General features: G+C 38.9%; 2 protein-coding genes across 3 annotated transcripts; one reads left to right on the forward strand and one right to left on the reverse strand.

The window, feature by feature from the left end:
• Window positions 1-1,045: 1,045 nt before the first annotated feature.
• Window positions 1,046-2,185, forward strand: ora2 (olfactory receptor class A related 2). Its single transcript, XM_088641956.1, has one exon. The coding sequence runs from the start codon at window positions 1,097-1,099 to the stop codon at window positions 2,054-2,056; it is 960 nt and encodes a 319-aa protein (XP_088498082.1). The 5' UTR covers window positions 1,046-1,096; the 3' UTR covers window positions 2,057-2,185.
• A 2,673-nt stretch (window positions 2,186-4,858) lies between these two features.
• LOC148658666 (transmembrane and death domain protein 1-like) lies at window positions 4,859-20,543 on the reverse strand. Of its 2 annotated transcripts, XM_088640134.1 has the most exons (5): window positions 14,657-20,543; window positions 12,207-12,386; window positions 11,166-11,285; window positions 8,152-8,298; window positions 4,859-5,367 (listed from the first exon to the last, which is right to left on the reverse strand). In XM_088640134.1, exons 1-5 carry the CDS (start codon window positions 14,733-14,735, stop codon window positions 4,943-4,945), a joined length of 951 nt encoding a protein of 316 aa, XP_088496260.1. In that variant the 5' UTR covers window positions 14,736-20,543; the 3' UTR covers window positions 4,859-4,942. The 2 variants fall into 2 exon arrangements, with proteins under 2 accessions (XP_088496260.1, XP_088496261.1); XM_088640135.1 differs by lacking the exon at window positions 8,152-8,298.
• Window positions 20,544-22,105: the final 1,562 nt, after the last annotated feature.

Raw genomic sequence — 22,105 nt, forward strand, 5'->3', positions numbered from 1 at the left:
TTTTCTGTCCTGCACCTCTGGGGATTCTTACTCTCTTAGGAATTTCTGCTTGTACACCCAATGCAGATTTCATGACTGCCCTCAGGTGGGAGGTACGGATCTTAGCTCACTGGACTGTATCTCTTCTACCTCTCATTCTAGGGGTATAGTGGTATAAATACTGTAAATAGTGATTAACCTGGGATGAGAGCAAGACTGCATCCCTCTTACTCTACCTGGGCAGGTGAGGCTTTCAGATCATCTAAATTATTTCTTCTGCTAGGATAAATATCTGGAAGCTGTATACATAGGTGTAACGGCGAATGATGAGAGATAAGCATCTCATGTTTGCTTAGCTGAAATAGTAAATGTTGCATTCATTTACTGTACTAATGGGGCTTAATACCATTTTGCATGAATATGTAGTAATGACTAGAAACCAAAGAAATTCCCTCTGATATCATGGCAGTCTCCTACTTGTTTCAAGCATAAGATTAAATCCAGTTATGATCGCCAGGTTATGGAGCTAATTCTTAGGCACAATAGGTATAATATTGTGAAAGCTACAAGGTCTTCTCCAACAAAAGCAACAGCAAAAATATCTTGCTGCTATAGTATTGCATTCATTTTGTGCATGGAAGTTTGCATAATGTGTGTGTTCTAGGAAAGTGCCTCATGGAAGTATTAATAAAGACAGGATGAAACTGCTGAATATGACCGTTAGCTTTTTTTACAACTGACTTACACTGTTTTATTTCTCATATGTAGCAACTGCAGTTTTGTTCAGTTTAAGGTCAATATTCTCCAACTGTTTAAGAAAGCTATAGTGTAAAACAATGGAAATTGTTACTGTAAAGATACAGTACTCATTACAAACTTTGCAGTTGAAATGGCTTATTTGTAGGAAAATGCTATTGTAAGATATCGAAGTTGTAAATGTTATTTTTCTAAACATTACTCATGGGTCAATTGCAAAACATGTTTCATAAAAACATCAAAATAGTTATCCATGTAAAGATTATGGCAATTATAGAAGGAAGACCTCTTTTATTACATCTCTTTTCTACAGATTCCTCTCCTCGGTTATATTGGTTATATTGCTTTTCTGACCTTATCCATGGATCCCCAGGTGGTCATCAGGGGGATGCTATACCTGTTTTTAGTGGTGGTGGGGGTCCCCGGGAACCTGGCGGTGATCTGGGCCTTCTGCCACATCATGCGCAGTGAACGCAAGCTCATGCCGGCCGACGCCATCGTTCTGCACCTCGCCGCCGTCAACCTGCTGGTGGCTGCGGTTCGCTGCTCCTTTGAGGCGCTGGCAGCTTTCGGCGTCTTGTATGTCTTCAACAACACCGGCTGCAAGACCATCATCTTCATCTACAGGACGTCCCGGTCCCTCTCCATCTGGCTCACTTTCGTGCTGAGCACCTTTCAGTGCATCAGCATTGTCCCCCCCGGATCCCGGGGGTACAGCATCAAGTCGCACGCTCCTCGGTACCTGGGGGGCGTCTTCGTCTTCCTGTGGATACTGAACTCTTGGCTGAGCTCCGCTGCCCTGGCCTTCGCCGTGAGCTCTGGCGACAACTCGACCCGCACGCAGTACGGTATCAACATAGAGTTCTGCATTGTGAATTTCCCCTCCAGCACGTGGAAGAATGCCGTCGGGGCAGTGCAGGTGGCAAGAGACGCGGTGCCCATATTCCTCATGGTGGCGGCCAGCCTCTTCATCCTGCTCTTCCTGTACCGTCACAGCCAGCAGGTGAAGGGCCTCCGCAGTGCCAAACGGACACAGAAGGAGTCGGCAGAGTCCCGGGCGGCCAAGACAGTGGTGACCCTGGTGACATTGTACGTGCTCTTCTATGGCATCGACAATGGCCTGTGGGTATATACACTGACCGTCACTCAGACCTTGAGCACCTCCCTCATCTCTGACCTGCGGATCTTCTTCGCCTCTCTGTATGCGGCCGTCAGCCCCCTCGTCATCATCGCCTCCAACAAGAAGGTCAAGAGCCAGCTGGGGTGCGTGAAGACAGAGAAAGGCCCCGTCAGTATAGACACTGTTCTCTCCACTGTTTGAAAGGCAGCGCCTGACACTTTTCATTAGAACTACCCAGCGATCTCCTTCTCTGCTCTCCTTCCATTTCAGTTGCCCTAGAATGTCTGCTACCTGCACTGACTTAGAATTGATATCATTTACAATTAAGACAGTGAGGTCACAGAAAATGAATTTGCTTTGAATCCCTTCATATTAGATTGTGCTGATTAACAGAAACATCTAATTTGATAGGGTTTGTGTTATACGGTACTTTCTCTGGTTGGTTTTCTCCCCAGTATACAGTAGGTGAGTATTAGAATGGATTGAAAAAGCCTGGATTAATTTGACTGTGAAATGCATTTGTTTAGTAGTTCAATTAGCATCTCTGTCTGTGGTCAGGTGTCGATTAGTCACCTCCACGAGAGTCCGTCAGTTCAAATACAACTCTGCACCTCAGACGCGGTTATTCTGAGACACTCTTTTATTAAAACAGCATCTCAGGGCTGTGTTGAAGCCCCTAACCCCCTGGCCCCCTGCTGTCGCCAGCACAACGCTTGGCTTGCAATGCAATATGATTTGTTTAGTTGTTGATTTATGAACTAATTGTCTCTAATTGCTGCTTAGCACACTATAAATCCAAGCTGTCTGATTTCAGAAGCACATTAGGTAGGATTGGTATAATGAAGCAATTAGTTCAATTAAAGGAGGAATTGAAAGCAAGAATTAAAAATAAAAAATAACTTGTGTGGAGAGAACCCCCAGAGTAGCGATACAGCCAGCTCAAGGATTTGACATCCTTCAGTTCCAGGTCTGTTACTGCGAGAGATATCAAACATGCTGCTAATATTCTTCAATTCCATGCGCTTGGTGGGGAGGGGGTAGGGGGGATCTCATTAAACCAGTTTATCCTAAAGTGTATTCGCAAATTCTTTTAAAGGTGAAAACCACCCCATTTACAACAGCTTAAGAATAACGGGCATCTTGGTACTTGAAAACAATCAGATCATAGCTTTGCTGACAGAACAAACAAAAATCTAGAGGATCAAATTAGATCTCGGCAGAACCTAAGAATGGTTACGAATGAGGGTGGCCTGTTTGGTCGTTTGTAGTTAATTGATCGTAGGATCTCATCCATCCGTTTCTTGAAAGACGCCAGGGTATCAGCTTCAGCAGCATGGCTGGGCAACTTGTTCCAGACTCGCACAGCCCCTTGGGTAAAGAAGCGCCTCCTGTTCGTAGTTTTAAACAGTGTAATTTCTGGCTGTGTCCACTGGTTCCTGAACTAGGGAGCTTGTCATCTTTTTTCATCTTCCATATGGAAAATAAGCATGTTTGACCTTTCTGAAATCGTTGTAACGATACACAGAAGCCTGAAGAAAATCCAAAACCTCAAAATCAGGGCACATCCCTTTGCCTTGGCTTCTTTCTTGGCTTAATGGAGGGATTCCACGTCACAGGCTGTTGTAGCCAGACTTCTCCCGTCATCTTTGCACATTGTCATGGTTATTAGCTCTTTGAATTGCCTGGTGACTGTGGACCAAATGATCACTCTGCAGTCTCCCCCTGCACAGGGAGGACTAGGCCTGCTAATGAGCTGTGGAGGAGAAGCGGGCAGGCGAAGTGCATCTCCTGGCTGCTGCTGGTGGAAATTGAAAGTGGCAACAATTTAGCAGCAGTGCTAACAGGACTCCAGGTGTTTGTGCTTGGCCCTGATGCGTCCCCCGTCACCCTGGATCAGGCTAATGGTCCATAACCACACAGGTTATTCTTCTATTATAATGATTTACTGTACTTTGCTTAATTATTATTATTACCTTTCCATATCCGGAACGACATCGCGCATCATAAAAAGTACAGGTTTAGAAAACTTCTACTTGTACCATACAGTCTACATGGGTTACACTTGGCCGAAAGAGCTGTTGTTAAGATACACAATAAAAAAGGAGATGAAAGGCTTGTGTGGTATCTGAGTGAAAATATTTTTTTGTAAACTCCAATGTTTGTTTCCAATTTGCAGAAGATTTGTGTCAAGTTGTGAACAGTGGGATATGACTGTTTTTTAGTACATTTGAAAGGCTTCAGTTATGATATTAAAATAATATAGAAGTGATTAAGTATATATACTCTATGAAATATACAACGTTTGTCTGCTTCATTATCTACTTTTATGTTAGTGGTCTGTAAATTATAGAATGTGAGAGTAAATGCTTCACTACTTTTTAGTACATAAACATATAAGAAAAATGATGTTGGATAAAGTTCTGACTTTCAAATAAGTCTTATTATCTTCTCTGACAGCCTCCCATTTTAATTATAATTAACACTTTGCAAGCGATCTGCTAAATGTCTCGTTGCAAATGAAGTTTCCTAATGACGTTCCTTAATTTGCTCTTCTGAGAATAAAGCAATAGCTGAAACTCCTGTGGGGAAATGGTGTTCTGTACACAATGGAAATTAAAATAAACATTTGAATATTCTTCATGTCAGTCATATCCTACAGAATTATTTTCTGCTTTCACATGACGTGCTTGACACCGATTGTGTGTCTTAAAGTTGTTGGGATCTTTCTAATGGATCGTGAATAGTGTTTTTGGAAAATTCGCAAAACACTTCTTAATAGCTGTTGTAATGTATAATATCACAAATAACATTAACTGCTCGACTGGACAATGGCACTTACAGTACAGAACAGTGGTACCTTACAGTAGATACAAATTAGACAGATTAGCTATCTTGGAAAAATAGCTCTCCACGAGCCTTGAGGTAAAAGAAGTATTTTAAATGATCTCCCTTGGAATAATAAAATCAGTACAAGACATGACCTTAGACAAGCAGAAAACTGTTAATCAATGTCTTTTATTTCACTGATGTGCCCTATGAAATGGTATTCAGCACATGAGTTTGTTGTTTGATGTTCTGATTTCTTTGTTAACGCTTGAGACGCTGGTTGCCAAGCTTACTGTAACCTGCCTGGCCTGATATCTTTCTTGTGAGAGGTTTGAACCTCTTGAATAACCTGAAAGCTGGGAAGAAGCTGTTGAACCTCCCGGTTGGGTTTCTGCTTTTGAGAGAGAGATCGTCTCGAGGCACGTGTCTGTCAACTGAACAAGACGGACTGCTGCGGTGATGGCATCGCCTGTGGTGCGTGGACCGCTTGAGGAGCTCCTCAAAGTCTCGCTTAGAGATGTGAATGCTGAAGAGGAGGGTCACGCCCCCAATGAGGAAGGCCCCAGTGAAGCCAAGAAACACCCCAGCGATGAGGGGCCACACCCCCTCCAGGAACCGCCTGCTGTAAGGTGGCAGTTGTTCCCTCTGGATGACGAGATCCAGGTCACTCCAGCTCAACTCGGTTACTGCAAACAGGAAGGATCACCTCTGTTACAGGATGGCCTGCAGCTCACCTCCGTTAAAGTGCTTAATATGCACAGAACTACAGCACACATGTTGGAAACAGATGTTTCAGTGTCTTCAGCCTCTGGTGTTTAAAGCAGTTACTAGGGTAATTTTTACACTTACCAAGCTAATTGAGTCCTACATTAATCCCAGAGGACTGTGGTTACTGGTGTTTTATACATAACATTTTATAATTGTAAACCTGTAAACAGATGGTGACAGAGCTTCTTTGTCCATACCAAGAGCTTTCAAAACAGATAGATGTTGTACCTTCAGTTTTAAAGTGTAATAACACAATCTGCAGTCAAGCTGGGGGAGGGGAAGGACAATATTGTTCAATTTTTTTACATACTGTGACTATCAAAGTATTCACCCCTTTTTTGGACTTTTTTACATTTTGCTGTGTTTCAGTATGAAATCATAATGTATTTAACTGGGAGGTTTTGCCATTGATTGACAGAAAACACTTCAAAAAGTGTCACTCCAGAACACTGATGTTTTTCTATTTAAACCACTGTGGCTTTGGCTGTATGTTTTGGGTCATTGTACTATTGGAAGATGAATCTTCTCCCAAGTCCCATGTCTCTTGCAGACTGCAGCAGGTTTTAATCCAGGATCTCTCTGTATATTGCTGCATTCATTTTTCCTTCTATCTTTATGTGTCTTCCAGGTCCTGATGCAGCAAAGCTTCCCCATAGCATGATGCTGCCACCACCATGCTTCACCGTAGGGATGGTGTCCTCAGGATGATGTTCACTGTTACTTTATAATAAACATAGTGCTTATTATTGAGGCCAAAAAGGTCATTTTTGGTCCTATCAGAACATAGAATCTTCTTCAGCTTGGTCTCAAAAGTCTGTCACCTGCCTTCTGCCTTTTGGCAAAGTATAATTGAGATTTGATGTGAGTTTTTGTTACTCTTCCATGAAACCCAAATTTGTGAAGCACCAAGGCAATTGTCATATGCACAGTTTCTCCCATCTCAGCGATGGAAGACTGTTATGCCTTTAGAGTTGTCACAGGCCTCTTCCAGCACTTGTCAGGTGGCCTCCCTGACTTGTGCTCTTCTCACCTGGATACTCAGTTTTTGAGGATGCCCAGTTCTTCGGTTTCACAGTTGTACCATATTTTCTAAATTTTTTAACAATGGACTTTACTGTGTTTTGAGGGATATGTAATGTTTTGGAAATGCTCTTATTCCCTTTCCTTATACAGTAGGTGCTTTGCAATAACCCTATCCCAGATTTACTTTGAAAGTTCCTTCATCTTCATGATATAGTTTTTGTTGGGAACTGTACTAATCAACTATGGGACCTCCCAGAGATAAGTATATGTGAAACACCCTATTTGCACACAGGGGGACTTTATTCAACAAATTACAGTATGTGACTTCTAAATGCATTTTTTAGCACCAGAGCCTGTTTAAGTGTTTCATTGTAAAAGGAGGTAAATCCTTATACAATCACTTAGTTTCTGTTTCATATTTATAATTAATTTAGGGGGATCCTAAGAATGGTATTGTTTTGTGTTGATCAATTGCAAAAAAAAAAACGAATTAAAAATACATAGTGATTCTATATTTTAACAGTAAAACGTTAAAATATCCAAAGGGGGTGTGAAAAGTCACTTTACCTGAACAGGCTTCTTTTTTTGTAGTAGCTCAATCAATATGTAGATTGAGCATTGAACGAAAACCAATTATAAATGTTCCAACACATTCACAAAATTATTGGAAACATTACAGTCTTTTTTGTAGCAGGTGCCCTGATAATTACATTTATTTTTCTGATGAATAATTTGTCATAAACAGGGATGATCAGTAAGGGGTTACAGCTAGGAGCTTGCTTCACATTGTGTTGGAGATTTATGGGATTCTGTCCAATTCTTAATGTAGAGCCTGGACACTAATATGCCTGTTCACTGGTCTCTAAGCTCTCGATGCCACAAATTGTCCCAGCTCAACCCACAATCATTCATTGGTGCTCAAGTCTAGGCTTCCATGACATACTGATCACATTTTTGTACATTGTCCTACTGACATGTTTCAGTAGGTGGCTGCGTCAGCATGCATAGGCTGCAAAGGAACAAGTAAAGGTTTATTCCATGCTGAATAATGTATTTTAGTATGGAACAAACCCTTACTTGTTCCATTGCATCCTACTGACATGTTGTCACATCAGAATGAGCTCACATGAAGGATTTGATCAATCTACCGTTGTGCAGTCAGATTACCATCAATCATTACACATGACCTTCTGTAGTGTCTAGACTCCTGCCCAAAACATTACACTCGGACATCCCCATCCATCTCAACCATGTGTGGTAGATTCAACATTGACAGTCCATGTTTGCCTGTAATGTCTTTCCAGGGTAGAAATTCCTGGCTATTAAGACTCAACAGTGTGCTGATTCAGTCCACCATTTGAGTTTCATTAGAGCCAACATTACACAGTTTAAATCACTTTTTCATTTGTGCTCAATCTGCTCTCAGTAAGGAGGTGATTTTTTGCGTATGCCATAGAGAACGCAACTGACTGGCAAAAAGATTGAATCAATAGTCAAAATCCATATAAACATTTTTTCTAACGGAATGATACACTTCATTTGATGCTCACTATACTGTACCACAGAAATGATGTCTATGGTTTTGTGTGTTACCTGAATTATCAAACTAGAGTACAAGCATATTCGATATGCAGGCTTCTCTAAAGAAGTTCACAGATCCAGTAAATAACCTCTCTTACAGTCCCTGGCTGCACGGTGGCTGTCTGTGGTGTGGTCAGTCGCTGGCTCGATCAGGGATGAGTGCATAGCCTCCACATGCTTATGATAGTCTTCCACATACTTCTTTAAGCTCAGGCTCTTGTCCTGATTAATGTTTTTCCCCATTTCTAGAAACATACAGAGGTTTTCATTTTTGGCATGTCATGCTTACAAAGTATTGCAAATATAGTAAGTATCATTACTAGCATGGGTTTCAGATACCTTTTCTAAAATAATGAAGATTTAATAAATATACACCTAAACTAAATGCTTTGCTCCAATACAGCTTTTTACAGTTTCTAAAATATTTATTCAATACCAATGGAAAATAGTGTTTGTGAAAAGCTATCAAGAGTATAACTACATCTCTTAATATTGCTAATCTTAAATACTACACAAAGAATAGCTATAGGACTCCAATCAGTCTGACCCCAAGACTCAGAAGAATGAACATGATCTTATCTGGGCAGCTGGCAGTTATAATGGCCAGGTAGTTTTAAAAAAATGACTGTACAATTCCTGGAAAGTGTTAGAGTGTTCATCTTTGGGCAGGCCAGATTACAGGTAAGATGAGGACAGAAGAGACCAATTTTAGGATTTAGGAAAGGACCTATTGTCTCAAAGATGTGGAAGAAAATGTTTTTTGTGTCCCACACACACAAACAAAAATTCTCACTTGTATTTTGACAATTTTAACAAAACTCTAGTTTGTTAAAATATCTCACTAAACTGAAATATTCAGAGGGGTTTAGGTATAGAGTAAAAAAGTATTTCTGTAGATATGAATGATGAGGTCAAACAAAGAAAAAAGGTTTTGCATTTCACACCTACAAGTACGATATTGAAAGTTAAATTTTTAAAGGACATCACTATAACACAGTCCAGTCCCCGGTTAGTTATCTGCACTATTAATTACATGGATATAGATGCTTATTTGTGTAGCTTCAGATGAAATAGGAGCACTCTGTTTGCCTGCCATGTGTTGAACTGATTGGAAAATGTGTGCGTGCTGTGGCGCTTGTCTCTTCACTTCTCTGCCTCTCTGTTTAAATTGTGCTGAGCACAGAACAGATGGTTTGTGCAGAATTTGGTGTCAACTGTTCCGAATCCACTGGCAGCTAATTTACACCTCTTGCTGTCTGTGAAGAAAAGCAACCAGGGGGATTCGTCAGTACTGCAGCAGAACCAGATTGTGCTCAGAATAGTGCTGCAGTAACTGAAGGTGGAATCAGCCTAAAATCTGGGATTAAAATTGCTGCTGTTAGCCTGTGCCCCAAAAAATCTCACCAACCAACTACTGGCATGTATCAATTCAGTCTTTTTTAGCTAAATTCTACCAACAGAAGTGTGTTATGAAAAAAATGGATGTCTTTCTAATACATAAAATCATTTCTTTGTAGTTCCATAATAGGGTCTTCACTATTTAGACTAAATGTATTATTAGGACAAACAATCAGGAGGCATGATTATATTTCCATCTTTAAGTTAATGATACGCATATGTATGTGCACACTAATCGTTATAGTGAAGCGGCTGTTTCGTGCTTGCTAAATTATGAAATTGTGGATGCATCTGATGTGTTTTAATTCAGTTGTAATAAGGTAATGCTTATTTTTCCATTCAAAATAGAATACTATCATGAACAGAATGGGAACTTAGTGGTATACAGTTCATACAGGACCATATGTCTTTTCCAGAACGAAAAAATAAATTGAACCAGCACTGAAACATTAAAATACCTTCCAATTGGAAATCATTTACCATATGTCATAGCTTTGATTTAAATTACTTTGGCAGGTTTAGACAATTGATAACATACTTTGTGATTCCCAAATTAAGTCTAAGCTTAGAGGCAAATTATATAAAGTTTCCAAAAATCTTATTATAAATAAAGGTATTCTCTTCTGAAAAGCATAGGGATTCAATGGAATGAAGATCTGGGTAGAAGTAATATAAATCAGCAGAATCATGGAATAAGTGTGTAGATATAACATGATATTGCTACTGTTAATTCAATATAAAAGTAACATGAGTATTACACTAGGATAAAAGTAATACATTGATGTTAAAACTTTGGATATATGTATTAAAGTAAAAGGAAAAGTGATTCATGGATTTATTCCTTTTGGGAGTCCTGAAAAGTTAATACAAATTAGAGAGCTGGCTCTGCACTGCTCTGATATGTAATATTTAACCCCACCACTCTGCCTATTACAAGCTACATTGCATGATCATTCTTTGAGATACCCATTAGGTATGATTGTGGTATACTCCATTACAATTTTAAAGTAACTCCTGTTGAAATATTGGGAATCAACTTTAGTACCTAGTTTGCAAGATTTGAAATATTTTTTATCGTATTAGTTAAGAATTGAGAAAAGCTGGGCAGTGGAAAGATTTAGAACTCTACAGTTTCAAAGAATATGGGAAAGATGGCAAACCTAAGATTAAATTTGATGGGTATAGATTAGAGTAGGATGTAGACTAAGTCAATAACTACACTGTAAGTGTTGTGACTTATTGTACTATGTAAGAAGTCGTCATTTGTATTCTGTTTTTTGTTTATTTAGTGATGTCTTGCTATATTTACATGAATATGTGAATGTTATTTGTTGAATTATTTGAAAATAATAAGGTTCTAAATTGACCCCTGAGAGTCTGGCCATTGATGGTATTTAACCTTAAAACATGGGGCAATGATTTTCCATAACTTAACTTCTGAGTTTCAAGTGTACAATGATATTACTACATAATTTTGTAATCTTAGAAACACTGGTCACTGCAAAACAGTTGCTCCTGTGTACCATACTGTGCTTTTTAACCTCCTTCATTACAGCATCAAGAACAGATTGGTATGCACTGCGCTTATTCTCATACAAAAGGTATTGTGAATACAAATGGCAGAGGAGATGCTTTGACAGTGCAACCTGGATTTCCCTGGCTATCCACTTTGTCAAAATGATGTATTCAAAACAGAACATGGAACAAGTCTGACCTAAAGATATGTCAGTCCTGCCGCTCCGCTGCAGAGCTCTAGATAAGTGGTCATAGTACATCTGGTCTCCATGAGTCACCAGCCATTCTGTCAAGATGGTCTTACACTCCTCCTCTGTCCCTGCACACAGAGTAGTGTCAGACAGCAATCTGAAACACTTGGTGGCTATACAAGGCAATAAAAAAACAAGATTTCTCTTGCATTCCTTGTGATTTGTGTTTTTGTGCATCTTCAAAGACTATGCCCTTAAATATGTGAGGTAATTAAAGAAACAAGACTGTAAAGAATATTGATATGTTGACCTGGTATTTTAGGAAACAACAGAAGATTTAAAAACAATATCAGTGTGTTATAACCAATATTTTTAATTAGTAAGGAGTTTCTAATTACTTTGACTTAAAGAGTTGTTCTAATTATGCTCTATAGAAGTGACTCCTGGGCTTCTGTGATGCACTTATTTGTAGAGATGCTTTGAAAGAGGGACCTGAAGAACCCAAAGGGATTATTTTGAGTTTATCAGTAGTAACTGTAGTTTCTCACAGCTGGGCACTGGCTTGGGGACTTACACCATATAATGTGAGGTGTGATACTTCAACATTTGCAAGCCCAAATTAATTTTTATTAATTTCCGCACATAGATGTATCAGTTAAAAAGAATGTCTCATTGTTCTGAAAGATATAATCACTGTTAACTCTTTCAGGTATCATACAGTATGGTTCTGTAGGTTTGACTACTGATCATGTGCTGAGACTTGTAAAAAGATTATAAGGCTTGTCAGTTTGTCTTTAAACATCTGATAAACTGAATAAGTGCCTCAGGGTTCACTAAAGTGCACCTATACTGAACCTCCAAAGTCCCATGTTTTACTGTATATATGAACCAGATGAAATAGCACAGTGAATGTGTAATATTGTTCTAGCTATAATTTATTACCTGAAAAAATTAACAAATTGATAAACATTAACAGAGAGAACTAGACTTGGAAAATCTCCAACAATAACGAGAATTTGTACTATAAAAAAAACAAGACTGATCCATACTGATGTCTCTCCGGACTCGATCTGGGACACCCAGGTCATTCTTCTCCAGGGAAAGCCTGTCTATTTCCTGGAGGATATTCTCCTCAGGGGTGGTTAGCATAGAGTGGAGGTCCTGGCATTCACGGGGGGTCAGCAGCTCAGCAATCCGCTCCATCTGGTGTACCCCAATATCGTCCGCCACTGAGGGAAGAAGGTTGAAGGTGTTACTACTCCTAGCAGAAAGAAGGTCTTCAATTGTTCAATCAGTCATTAAAAACCTACTGGGGTGATTCTAGAGCTTTCTTTTCCAGATTAAACAATGTTCAGATTTCATAAAGGTAAAAACAATTATAGACCATTTCAAGCTGAATATTAGAAGAATTCAAGACTTTATAAAGCATGCATCAAAGAGGGACACAGATGATTTTCATGATGTTGAAAAAAGGGATTGGAAATTGGAACCACACACAGCAGTAGTTGTCGAGGATGGTGGAGCAGTGTAAAATAAATTGTGCCCATTGTGGAAAGTTTATCATGGGCAAAGGAACTATACTATGATGATGCAAAGAATCTGTAATAAAGATTTTCAAGTTTGTAAGGGATTGACTGGAGCCCTGACTAGCTCTGCTGGTAGAGTATGAGACTCATAATCTCAGGGTAGTGGGTTCATGTCCCATGTTGGGCACCAGGTTCTCTAATAACCCAGACTGGGCAGCAGCTGTATGGGGTGGTTTTGGCGGTGGAGGATCGCATTTCTGTGACAATTGGAACAACACTCACATTGTCCTTGCGGAAGAAAGGCCTGGCAATCTACTTCTGTATCTTGCCATGAAAACTCTATGGTGATGGTGGAACTATCCATAGAGATGCCATGAGTTGACACTGACTCGACGGCACTCATCCCATCCCCCATCGAATGGATTGACTAAAATCATGCTTCATTTTTAGTGATGTTAGTGTTCTTTTGGACTAACTCTCCAACGTTTTCTCCACCAAACACTCTCAGCCAATTGTTCCCCAATATTTCACATGAGTGCACATTTAAACATAATGCAATGCTCCTCCCACTAATTCATGTCCATCCAGTTGGAGCACATTTAAACACAATGCTCCTCCCACTAGTTCATGTCCATCCAGTTACAGCACATTTAAACACAATGCTCCTCCCACTAGCTCACATCCATCCAGTTACAGCACATTTAAGCATACTGCTCCTCCCAGTAGTTCACATCCATCCAGTTACAGCACATTTAAGAACAAAACTCCTCCCACTTATTCATGTCCAGCCAATTACACACTCACACTGTTCATATTTAACATGAAGCATGAGGTCTGTAACTCCAACGCAAAAGACTCTCATTCACTCCTCATAAGGATATTACAGTTAAAACAAAATGTATTAATTAGAATGTTTACATCAGACAGGGACTTATTTTTTATGTAAACACATATGTGTGTCAGTTTTGATAGTCTTATGCTTTTCCATTATCCACACACCTTAAACTGCCAGCAATGAAGTGTGTTATATACAGTACCATTATATTACCATACTGTAACACAATACTGTGCAAAGATTAATATAAACATCACTCTGTACAAGTCTAACTAGAGAAATGTCCACATGAAAGCATTCTTGTTTAGTTTGGGGGAAATATTAGTTGGATTTTATTTGAACACCAAGGAAGTGGAGTAAAAAGGGGATTTGAAGTCATCCTGCCAGTGAAAAAAGGATATGCTTAAAAGATTTAAAATCTGAAATAAGGAAACCATAGTTGATATGAGAACAATGTATCTGTTCCTGCTGTGCCGTGCATTTGTGGTCGGGCTTACATGCAGAGATGTGAGTCTTTACTAACGCCATGCTCAGCATATCAGGACTATTACCTCTCATTTTTGCACAACAGACTTGGAAAGATTAACTACTGCAACAAAAATGTGAGAAAGGAGGTTTCAGGATTGACAATTCTTCCTGTATAACAATATCCTTTTGTGAATGTCTGCTGATACTGTAGAAGGTTGCTAACTAGATATAATTAAGGTACTGTACAGTAATGTTACGCTGAGATGAAAGAATAACCAGACTAAAAACATTTAGAATTTGCTGAGATACCATGTCTCCTTTTTTGGTGTTAATGTTTGGTATAGCATGTTTTTTCAAGTTGCCTTTTGTGTATGTGTGGTGTTCTAATTTTGTACATAGAACCACACTCATATTTTAAAACTTCAGTACTGTAAAACATGTCAGACGTTCACAGATCAAAGGGGATGGAAAATTAGCTAATTACAACAAATAAGAGAAAACAATCTGTTTCCAAGATTCTTCATTTCCTTAAGTGCTAGTTACTGTAGCTATGTCGTTTCAGACACTCATATGACGGATAACTACCCAAGGAGTACACTTAGCTTCAGACTGAACACAGTGAATACACTACTGTCCTCTGTGCCAGTGGCAATTGGATTTAGTTTCTCACCCTTGTCTTCTCCAAGGCAGAGGCTGAACACAAGGACAAGCACGGACAGTTGCTCTACTTTCATACTGCCTGGAAGCATATCAAAAGGTTGTTGAGGAGCATGCTGGCAAATTGTTTAATTTTAAAAATATAAAAAGAGAAATCTAGAACTTTCAGCCATACAACTCCATGCTGACATCACCAAAGTACACAGGTGTATGTGGAGGGGTGTATTAGGAGAGGTGTATTTAATCTAATGGCTGTTATATTCAAATGGTGAGTTACAGTAGGTCACAAAGTTACAATGTCTTGAATGAATGATTTTGCAGTGTATCCTTTTCCTCTTTCATTTTCAGATTCTTTTTCTTTGTACCATTATTTTTTTACACTTTACCCTCAAATTCTGTTAAAATATTTTAGAGTTAAATGTGTTTTGTTTTGTTCTGTTTAAAAATTAACCCACCTATTATAGCTCTGGGATCTTAATTAAGCTGACCAAAGCCCTTGAAAAATGTATGACAGTTGTGAGAAACTTATCAGTGTACAGAGTTTGCATTTTACAGAGTGAATTTAAACTTAAAGACTTAAAGACTAAAAACTTAAAGATACCTTACCACTTTTCACATTTTCACCTAATAAATACCCCCATTATACCAAAACACAATACTTAAAACATACCTCCATCATCACAAAAATGTTTGTTTCATATATTTTCCTTAAATATATAGTTATATGTATAGGAACAAGTAATAGGTTTATTCAGCCGTGGAGCCTTCTTCAGGTGTAAGAAAGACAGGGCAGTATGTTATATGTACAGTATACAGTAGTTACCTTTAAAACACTAGTCATACAAAGGGATGAGGAGACCTGCTTCCCTCCAGTCCAGAAGAGGGCACTGTGAAAATAGACCAGAGGCCATGCGGTAGCTGTTTCCCAGAGTTTAAAATCGGCCCTGACTTTGAATGAGGTTTTGACCATTAAGCAGGTATGTGACCTAACAAAGAGTGACTGCAGTCACCAAACATTTCAAACTTTTAAAATTTACCGATTGTGTTTCTCCTTTTTTCGCCTCCTACCATAATATATCCCTCAAACAAAAAGGTAAGTACTAAATGAGTTTATTTCCTTTGGTTTAGAGGCCTGCAACAGCCTGCAGGCCGTGAGATGGGCCCCATCGAAGATGAGAATGTATTGCTACAGCATCTCTCTACTTAGCTCTCCAAAAGCCTTTGCAAACTTATTTCTGGGCATTGCTGAAAAGTGCATCCCTGCCCAAACAAAATACTGTAGTGCTGGACAGCCTAACCTCAGTAGCATTAGGTGTTCTGTTGAGTCTTGGGATGCCTCATGAGAATGAACTGTGGCGTGGCATACCATGGAGAGAGAGCTTAAAAGTCTAACGGTAAAACCATGAGCAATCTGAACATGTACAATTCTAACCTTTCATAAGGGGTATTGCCAAACTCTGAAGCTGTACTTGAGTTATCAGAGAGAGAGAGAGCCCTGCCACTTTTGTCAGGCATTTTTGTTTTCCTCGCATTGGAACATTTTTTGAAGAGAAAAAATGCCTGCACGCACTTTGGAAGCTTTGGGATGCAGAGCTCCAATATGTAAGTTCTAGGAATTATTATTATTTGTATTAATTAAATTCTTTGTTAGAAGCTGTACTGCAGAATGAGCAGGGACCTAAGGACCTATCATAGGCATGTAAGAGCGATGAACCTACTGTAGATTATACAGTGAGAGTATTAAGGACAGGACACTCTTAGAGGTCAACAGCCTCTCTCTTTTCTAGTGTGTTTCTATCCACTTTGTCTATCAGTCTGTTGATATTTGCTTTATCTATTTTATCTGTCTCACCATCCTTCTATCCACCTGTCTGACAAATTGTTTGTAGACATTTAAAGATTGTCATGTTCTTCTGTATTTTTTACTTTCAGGATTTAGTTTGCTGTGCAGCTGAAAAATGATCACGTGTCATCTGGTCCCTTCATAGCAGCTTGTGTTTCAGGGCCTTAGGGATGTTTGGTGATGGTGTCATGACTTTTTGATTGGATATCAGTCATGTGGTTTTAGTAGGTGTTGAAAAGTGAAGAAAAGCTCCCTGAAGATGATATTACATTCATTTATTAGTGCATTCATTAATATATGAATTGAATAGTGTTTATGGTAAAAGGGGTTTCTTTGTAATTTGATCTTAAAGCATTTTGGAAAACCTAATTAAATATTGTGGTCGGTTGGATACTTATCTTTAACTTATAGTATATAACACCAATCATTGAATGTAGAAAAAAATCAAGCTTGTGTGCTTTACTTATTGAAATGTCCTTGAAACTTTTTAGAGGTCTTTTTCTTTGCATGCAATAGTCTGGGCCTTGATATATAGTAAGCCAAATTAAATAAATAAATCTGTAGTGGTGTTTATTTTATTTTTGCATTGTTATTACATTGGTGTTAATATAGTGTACCACGCATCTCTGCACCTCAGTAAGCAGATTCAGCAGGTGACTAAGATTTCATTGCCTGGGGTAGCAGAAGGATTGATGAGTGTGGCATGCCTCTTTTGATTGAGCGCTGGTGATGTAATGCAAAAGGTGAGACTGCAGAGACTGGAGAAGAAACTGTGGGATGTTGTTTGAATGCCTTAAACAGTCTGGATATCTGCCAGACCTTAAGAATGACTGGTGCCCTGTAACTGTGCTTATGTTCCACTTTGGTTCTGTTTCAAAAGGAGGGGAACCTGGGGGAGAGATCACTGCATGGATCATAGGATTAACTGAACCTAGTTCATTCAGTGGGCAATGGGCACTGGCATAATGAGTTTGAATGAGACATTGGGCTACAGTGAAATTCTTCTGGTGATCTCAACCCAGCTGTTGGTGGAGAAATAATGCATTACACTCCCTCTTTAATCTGAGTTCAGTTCATGTAATTGGAGCAGAAAAGAAATTGAAGAATTGTAGTATTGACTTTTTTCTCTAGCCGCCTCACTGACATCACTCTAATTAATACAAGAAAGGAAAATAGAAAATCTCGACATAAATGGCCTTTTGTAGCTTAATTTAGCTTTTCAAAAAGGAACTGGAATCATAATGGAATTCTTGTCTTTTTGAATAGACCCTCCTCCTCCTATAACATTTACGATACTGTAAATATAAATTACACTTTACAACTTTTCATTTGATTGATATGGAGATTTAAAGCATAGTCAGCTGTGCAGTTAGAATGACAAACAATAAGCATGTTCTCTTTCCTGCTATGATTAAAACTCAGTGTCCATTTTGCATTTTAATCGGCTCCCTACGAGTGAGAAGGCTTGCAACTGTGCTTTTATTAGAAATATCCACTGGCGGAGCAGTTCCAAATAGAATGAGGATCATATCCATCATCTTTGTGTTAATTGCACTAAAAGACTATACACCATATCATTACCCCACGAGTTTATTAACAAAATGTATGGCATCTGGCAGCACAGAATTAGTGCCCTTGTATAACATTACATTGCATATGAAGGGCTGTCATTCCATTGTCATTTAAATGCCTTCTGAAGCCCCCTTTTCATTTTATGCAAATTGAAGCAGGAGTGTGTGATTATGGTGTCAGGGGAAAGTTACCCAACTACAGGCATAACCTGAGGCCAAAATCTGGCGTTTTGCTTTATGCTTTGTGGTTTTTAATTTGTATCCACAAATTTCTGCAGGAGAAACTTGATGGAAACAAAAGACAAAAGATCCAAAGCTGGGCTTTATTGTACAGGTGGTTGCAGAACTTTTTAAACAGATTAACATGTCCATGTAGAAACCTATAGCTTTTGATCTGGCTGTCATACATGTACTGTATGTCTATTCATTTTGGACTCTGGACGTGACTGACAAAGCACGGGCATTTTCTTGACAATTTTCGTTTGTAATATACAGTATGAAGAGAATATATATTTTTTTGTTTAAAAACAACAAAGCAAGTACTGTCTTCAAGGCTGCTGTTTTTTGGTCTGCGTTTCGTAGGTAGTTTCGTTTGCTTCAATACATTAAGAGCGTCTTGATACATTTGAAAGAAATGTGCTTTTTGTGTCAGGAATGATGCTTGAGTTTGTTTCGAATTTTAATAGTCAAAATACTTATGAAATAATGAAATTATTAAAAGTCATTACTTTTAGAGGAGGATTTTGTGGGCTGCATGTTACTGAGCTTTGTCCGGGGGTGTCGGTGTGAAGAGACTGTTGGGAGTTGGCAGGCGTTTCTTCTCTGCTGTGGGTCCCCAGCATTGCTTTTCTGTAGTATCTTCCTGACGAGTGAGCTCCATGTCTCTTACACTTCACACCACTGAAATCTGATTGGTTAAAGACACAGACTCCGGTGGAATGAAGGATAGAATTCATGGACATTTCTGAAGAGAAAGTTCTCTGGCTGTCTTGCTCTGGTTACAGAATCGGAATCAAAAACACACAATCGGAGTTAAAAGTAAAAAAAAAACCAGCACTGACACAAACTCAGGATCATCAATGAAAAGCGGATGTCTTTTTTTTTATTGAGAAGAGCCAGGTTTCCCTCCGTAGAAACTTTTTTTTAAAACATCTCAATAATACACCCTTGCTTGTTCTAGGTTCTACTAAGGAAAAAAAGGCCTATTTTAAGAAGCTACAGATGTCTGTATCAGGAATCTAAAGGAGGAGGGAGCGCCCGGCTGCCTCTCAATGAGCAAGAGCCGACACGCTGCGGCTCATCCCTCGCGGCACCTGTGGGCACGTCCGGAATACCTCCACTTCCAGACAAGTCTGAACGAGCTTCCCTCCTCCATCAACATCTGAGGTTTCCTTGGAAAAATAATCCCCATCCCCCTAACCCTCCTCACACACCTACACATTGCATCGCAAGTTTGCAGACTTGTGCAACCAAGACAAAATGTTGCATAATTTTATTTCAGATTTGACTACATATCTTAGGACGAGATTTCTTTTAAAGATTTGGGATTTTTGTGAGGAAAAGAACTTTAAAACAGCTCCTTTTATTCAATATATGTACTATACTTTATTTCAAAGAGTGTTTCTGGTATATTTACTTTGATGTTACTTTTAAAGTTTTTTTCCCTTAAGATTTGTTTTCTTTTGATTTTTTCCCCTGATGTAATACCTCTATTGTGATGTTTTTAATGAGTTTTCTGCGCACATAACAGTCTGTCAGTGCTAAGCTGCTCTATATTTCAGATTGTGATCTTACATTTTATATAAAAAAACGCCTATAGACTTCTCTGCAGCTTTTTGGATTTGTAATGTTCAAAGAAAGTAAATTAGCTTTAATTAAGTTTGTGAACTTTGGCAAGAAAATTCATGCCTCTGTCTCAGTAATTGCAAGCATTTCTGCATCTGGACTTTTTTTACACAAAAAGCTCAACTAAGGCACCTGAAAATAGAACTGAGAAAAATCTATATAGTTGATTCCCTGTGGTCTTTCTAGTATGGCTACATTGTGCTGTAAATATATGCCTTCTAACACATGTAACAAAAATACCACTGTATGGTTTCACTTAATTCTCTCTCCCATTTTCAAATCTTTACTCACCTTTTAATCTTTTTTCTACTCACCTCGTTTGATCCATGCTCCAAATTGTTGCAGAAACTTCTGACATCATCACAGGGTTTAAAAAAATAGTACAGACACACGTAAAGAAACACTATGGTAAAAATCCTAAACTGCCTCAATATTTATTTTAAAAACGAAAAAAAAAATACTTTTGTCCAGGTGGATACCGATTTCACTCAGCTAAGAGGCAAAGGGCAATGAAATCATGTTTTCCTTTCTAAAAAAGAGGAAAGAAATCGAAATTGTTCATCACGAGAAAGAAGGGCACAAATAAGACCAAAGAAGGAAGGGACAGCAGAGGAGCTGAAGAAACAAAGAGCTATTCTTTAACTTCTCTCTGTCTAGTCTTTATCTACTTACCTTCCCCAGGTAATGTCAGTTTAGCTGCCTGCATGGACCAATGGCATACAGGTCTCAGAATAAGCCCCTCCCCCCTGTGTCAAAAGCAGGGTCCACACCCTTTGGGGCGTGTTATCTAGAGCCGAAATCTCAGCAAGGACACACAATCCCAGGCAGCTCCATCCATGATTATTTTATATTTACTTTATATCCAGACAGCTTTGTGTGTGCTGTTAAACTCGCACCAGTTTCCCTTTTATTTCTGCCCCATACCTTCCCTTTAATTTGTATCTCATCGGTCTTTCTTTTTTACCCTCTGTCTTGGTTCAGTCTTCTTTTTGATTTAGTGAGGACCGATCACTGGCCATTTTCCCAATGGGCCGTAGAAATCGGCAGCCCTCACTGTACGGACGAAGGTAAATCTCTATTAAGGTCCACAAATAATGGAGACAAGAACCTTCCCATGTGCATCTCATTATGGCCAGTTGTACCAAGCTGTGCAGTACAAGTCACTAAGCCCTGTATCAGAAGGAGTAAGAAAGCTTCATGTAATATAAGAAGTTAGTATATATGTCTAGTATTTGAGGCTTCTGTTTATGATGTAGCTGGGAGTGAAAGCTGAACAAATGTCACACTGCAGCAAAAGCTTTGTATCCCTTGGTTTCCTGTTGCAGACAGAAAGACACCACAAACAAAAAAGGAGGCATTAGACAAGAGAGGTGCCCCCAGTCTCTAGTCCACTAAGAGGGAGATATATTTCTGAAAAGAATTCTGTCTGAAGACAAAAGGGGCAGGGAATGGCTGATGAGATGAAGGAATTCCAGGGCTCCTTACATGTTCACTCTCAGGAATGCCTTTTAAAGGACAGATTCGTAGATAAAAGACTCTTAGGTGCTTGGGATACTTTTACACAGGCTGAAACCGATTTGGTAAATGCCTGTGCCCCTCCCCCAAATCCCTAAAATTAAAAGGAATTGGGAATAGGATTGTAAAGGGACTTGAATTTTCCTAATAATGAAATGGCTCAAAGAGAGAGAGTACCTTAACATGGCAGCTAGTTAAGGATCTATATTTCTAAGCTGCACCACAGAGTGCAACAATTAACGGGAAAGCAAAGAAGGAAACAAAACTACAAACAATTAAAAAACACAAGAAGATAAATGGATCTTTGATATTTAAACAAATGGCCTACTACCCTTGAATCTAAATTGTAGCTTTTGTTTGATCAAAATAGATGTATTTAAGATCTTCTGAAAAGCAGGCATTAAAAATGAAGGAAAACCAAATGTGTTGCAATGAAATGCAATAGAACTGTATGAAGCAAAGAGAAAGCTAGCAGAGCTGTATAAGAAGGTAAAGACTTCTTAAAGATCCAGGATTTGACCAAGACGTGAATCAGTACAGGGGTGGTTACACTTCACATTAGAGCCTCACAACCTCATCAGGATTGTATCATGTTCAATTTTCCCCTGTATATTGCTTGATTACATAGTAATTCTGTTCTCAGTTTAAATATGTTTCATGTTATGTATTTTGGAGAAACCGCTTTACA

The sequence above is a fragment of the Lepisosteus platostomus genome, chromosome 7 (genome assembly GCF_059453375.1).
Source record: "Lepisosteus platostomus isolate fLepPlt1 chromosome 7, fLepPlt1.hap1, whole genome shotgun sequence".
Lineage (NCBI taxonomy): Eukaryota > Metazoa > Chordata > Actinopteri > Semionotiformes > Lepisosteidae > Lepisosteus > Lepisosteus platostomus.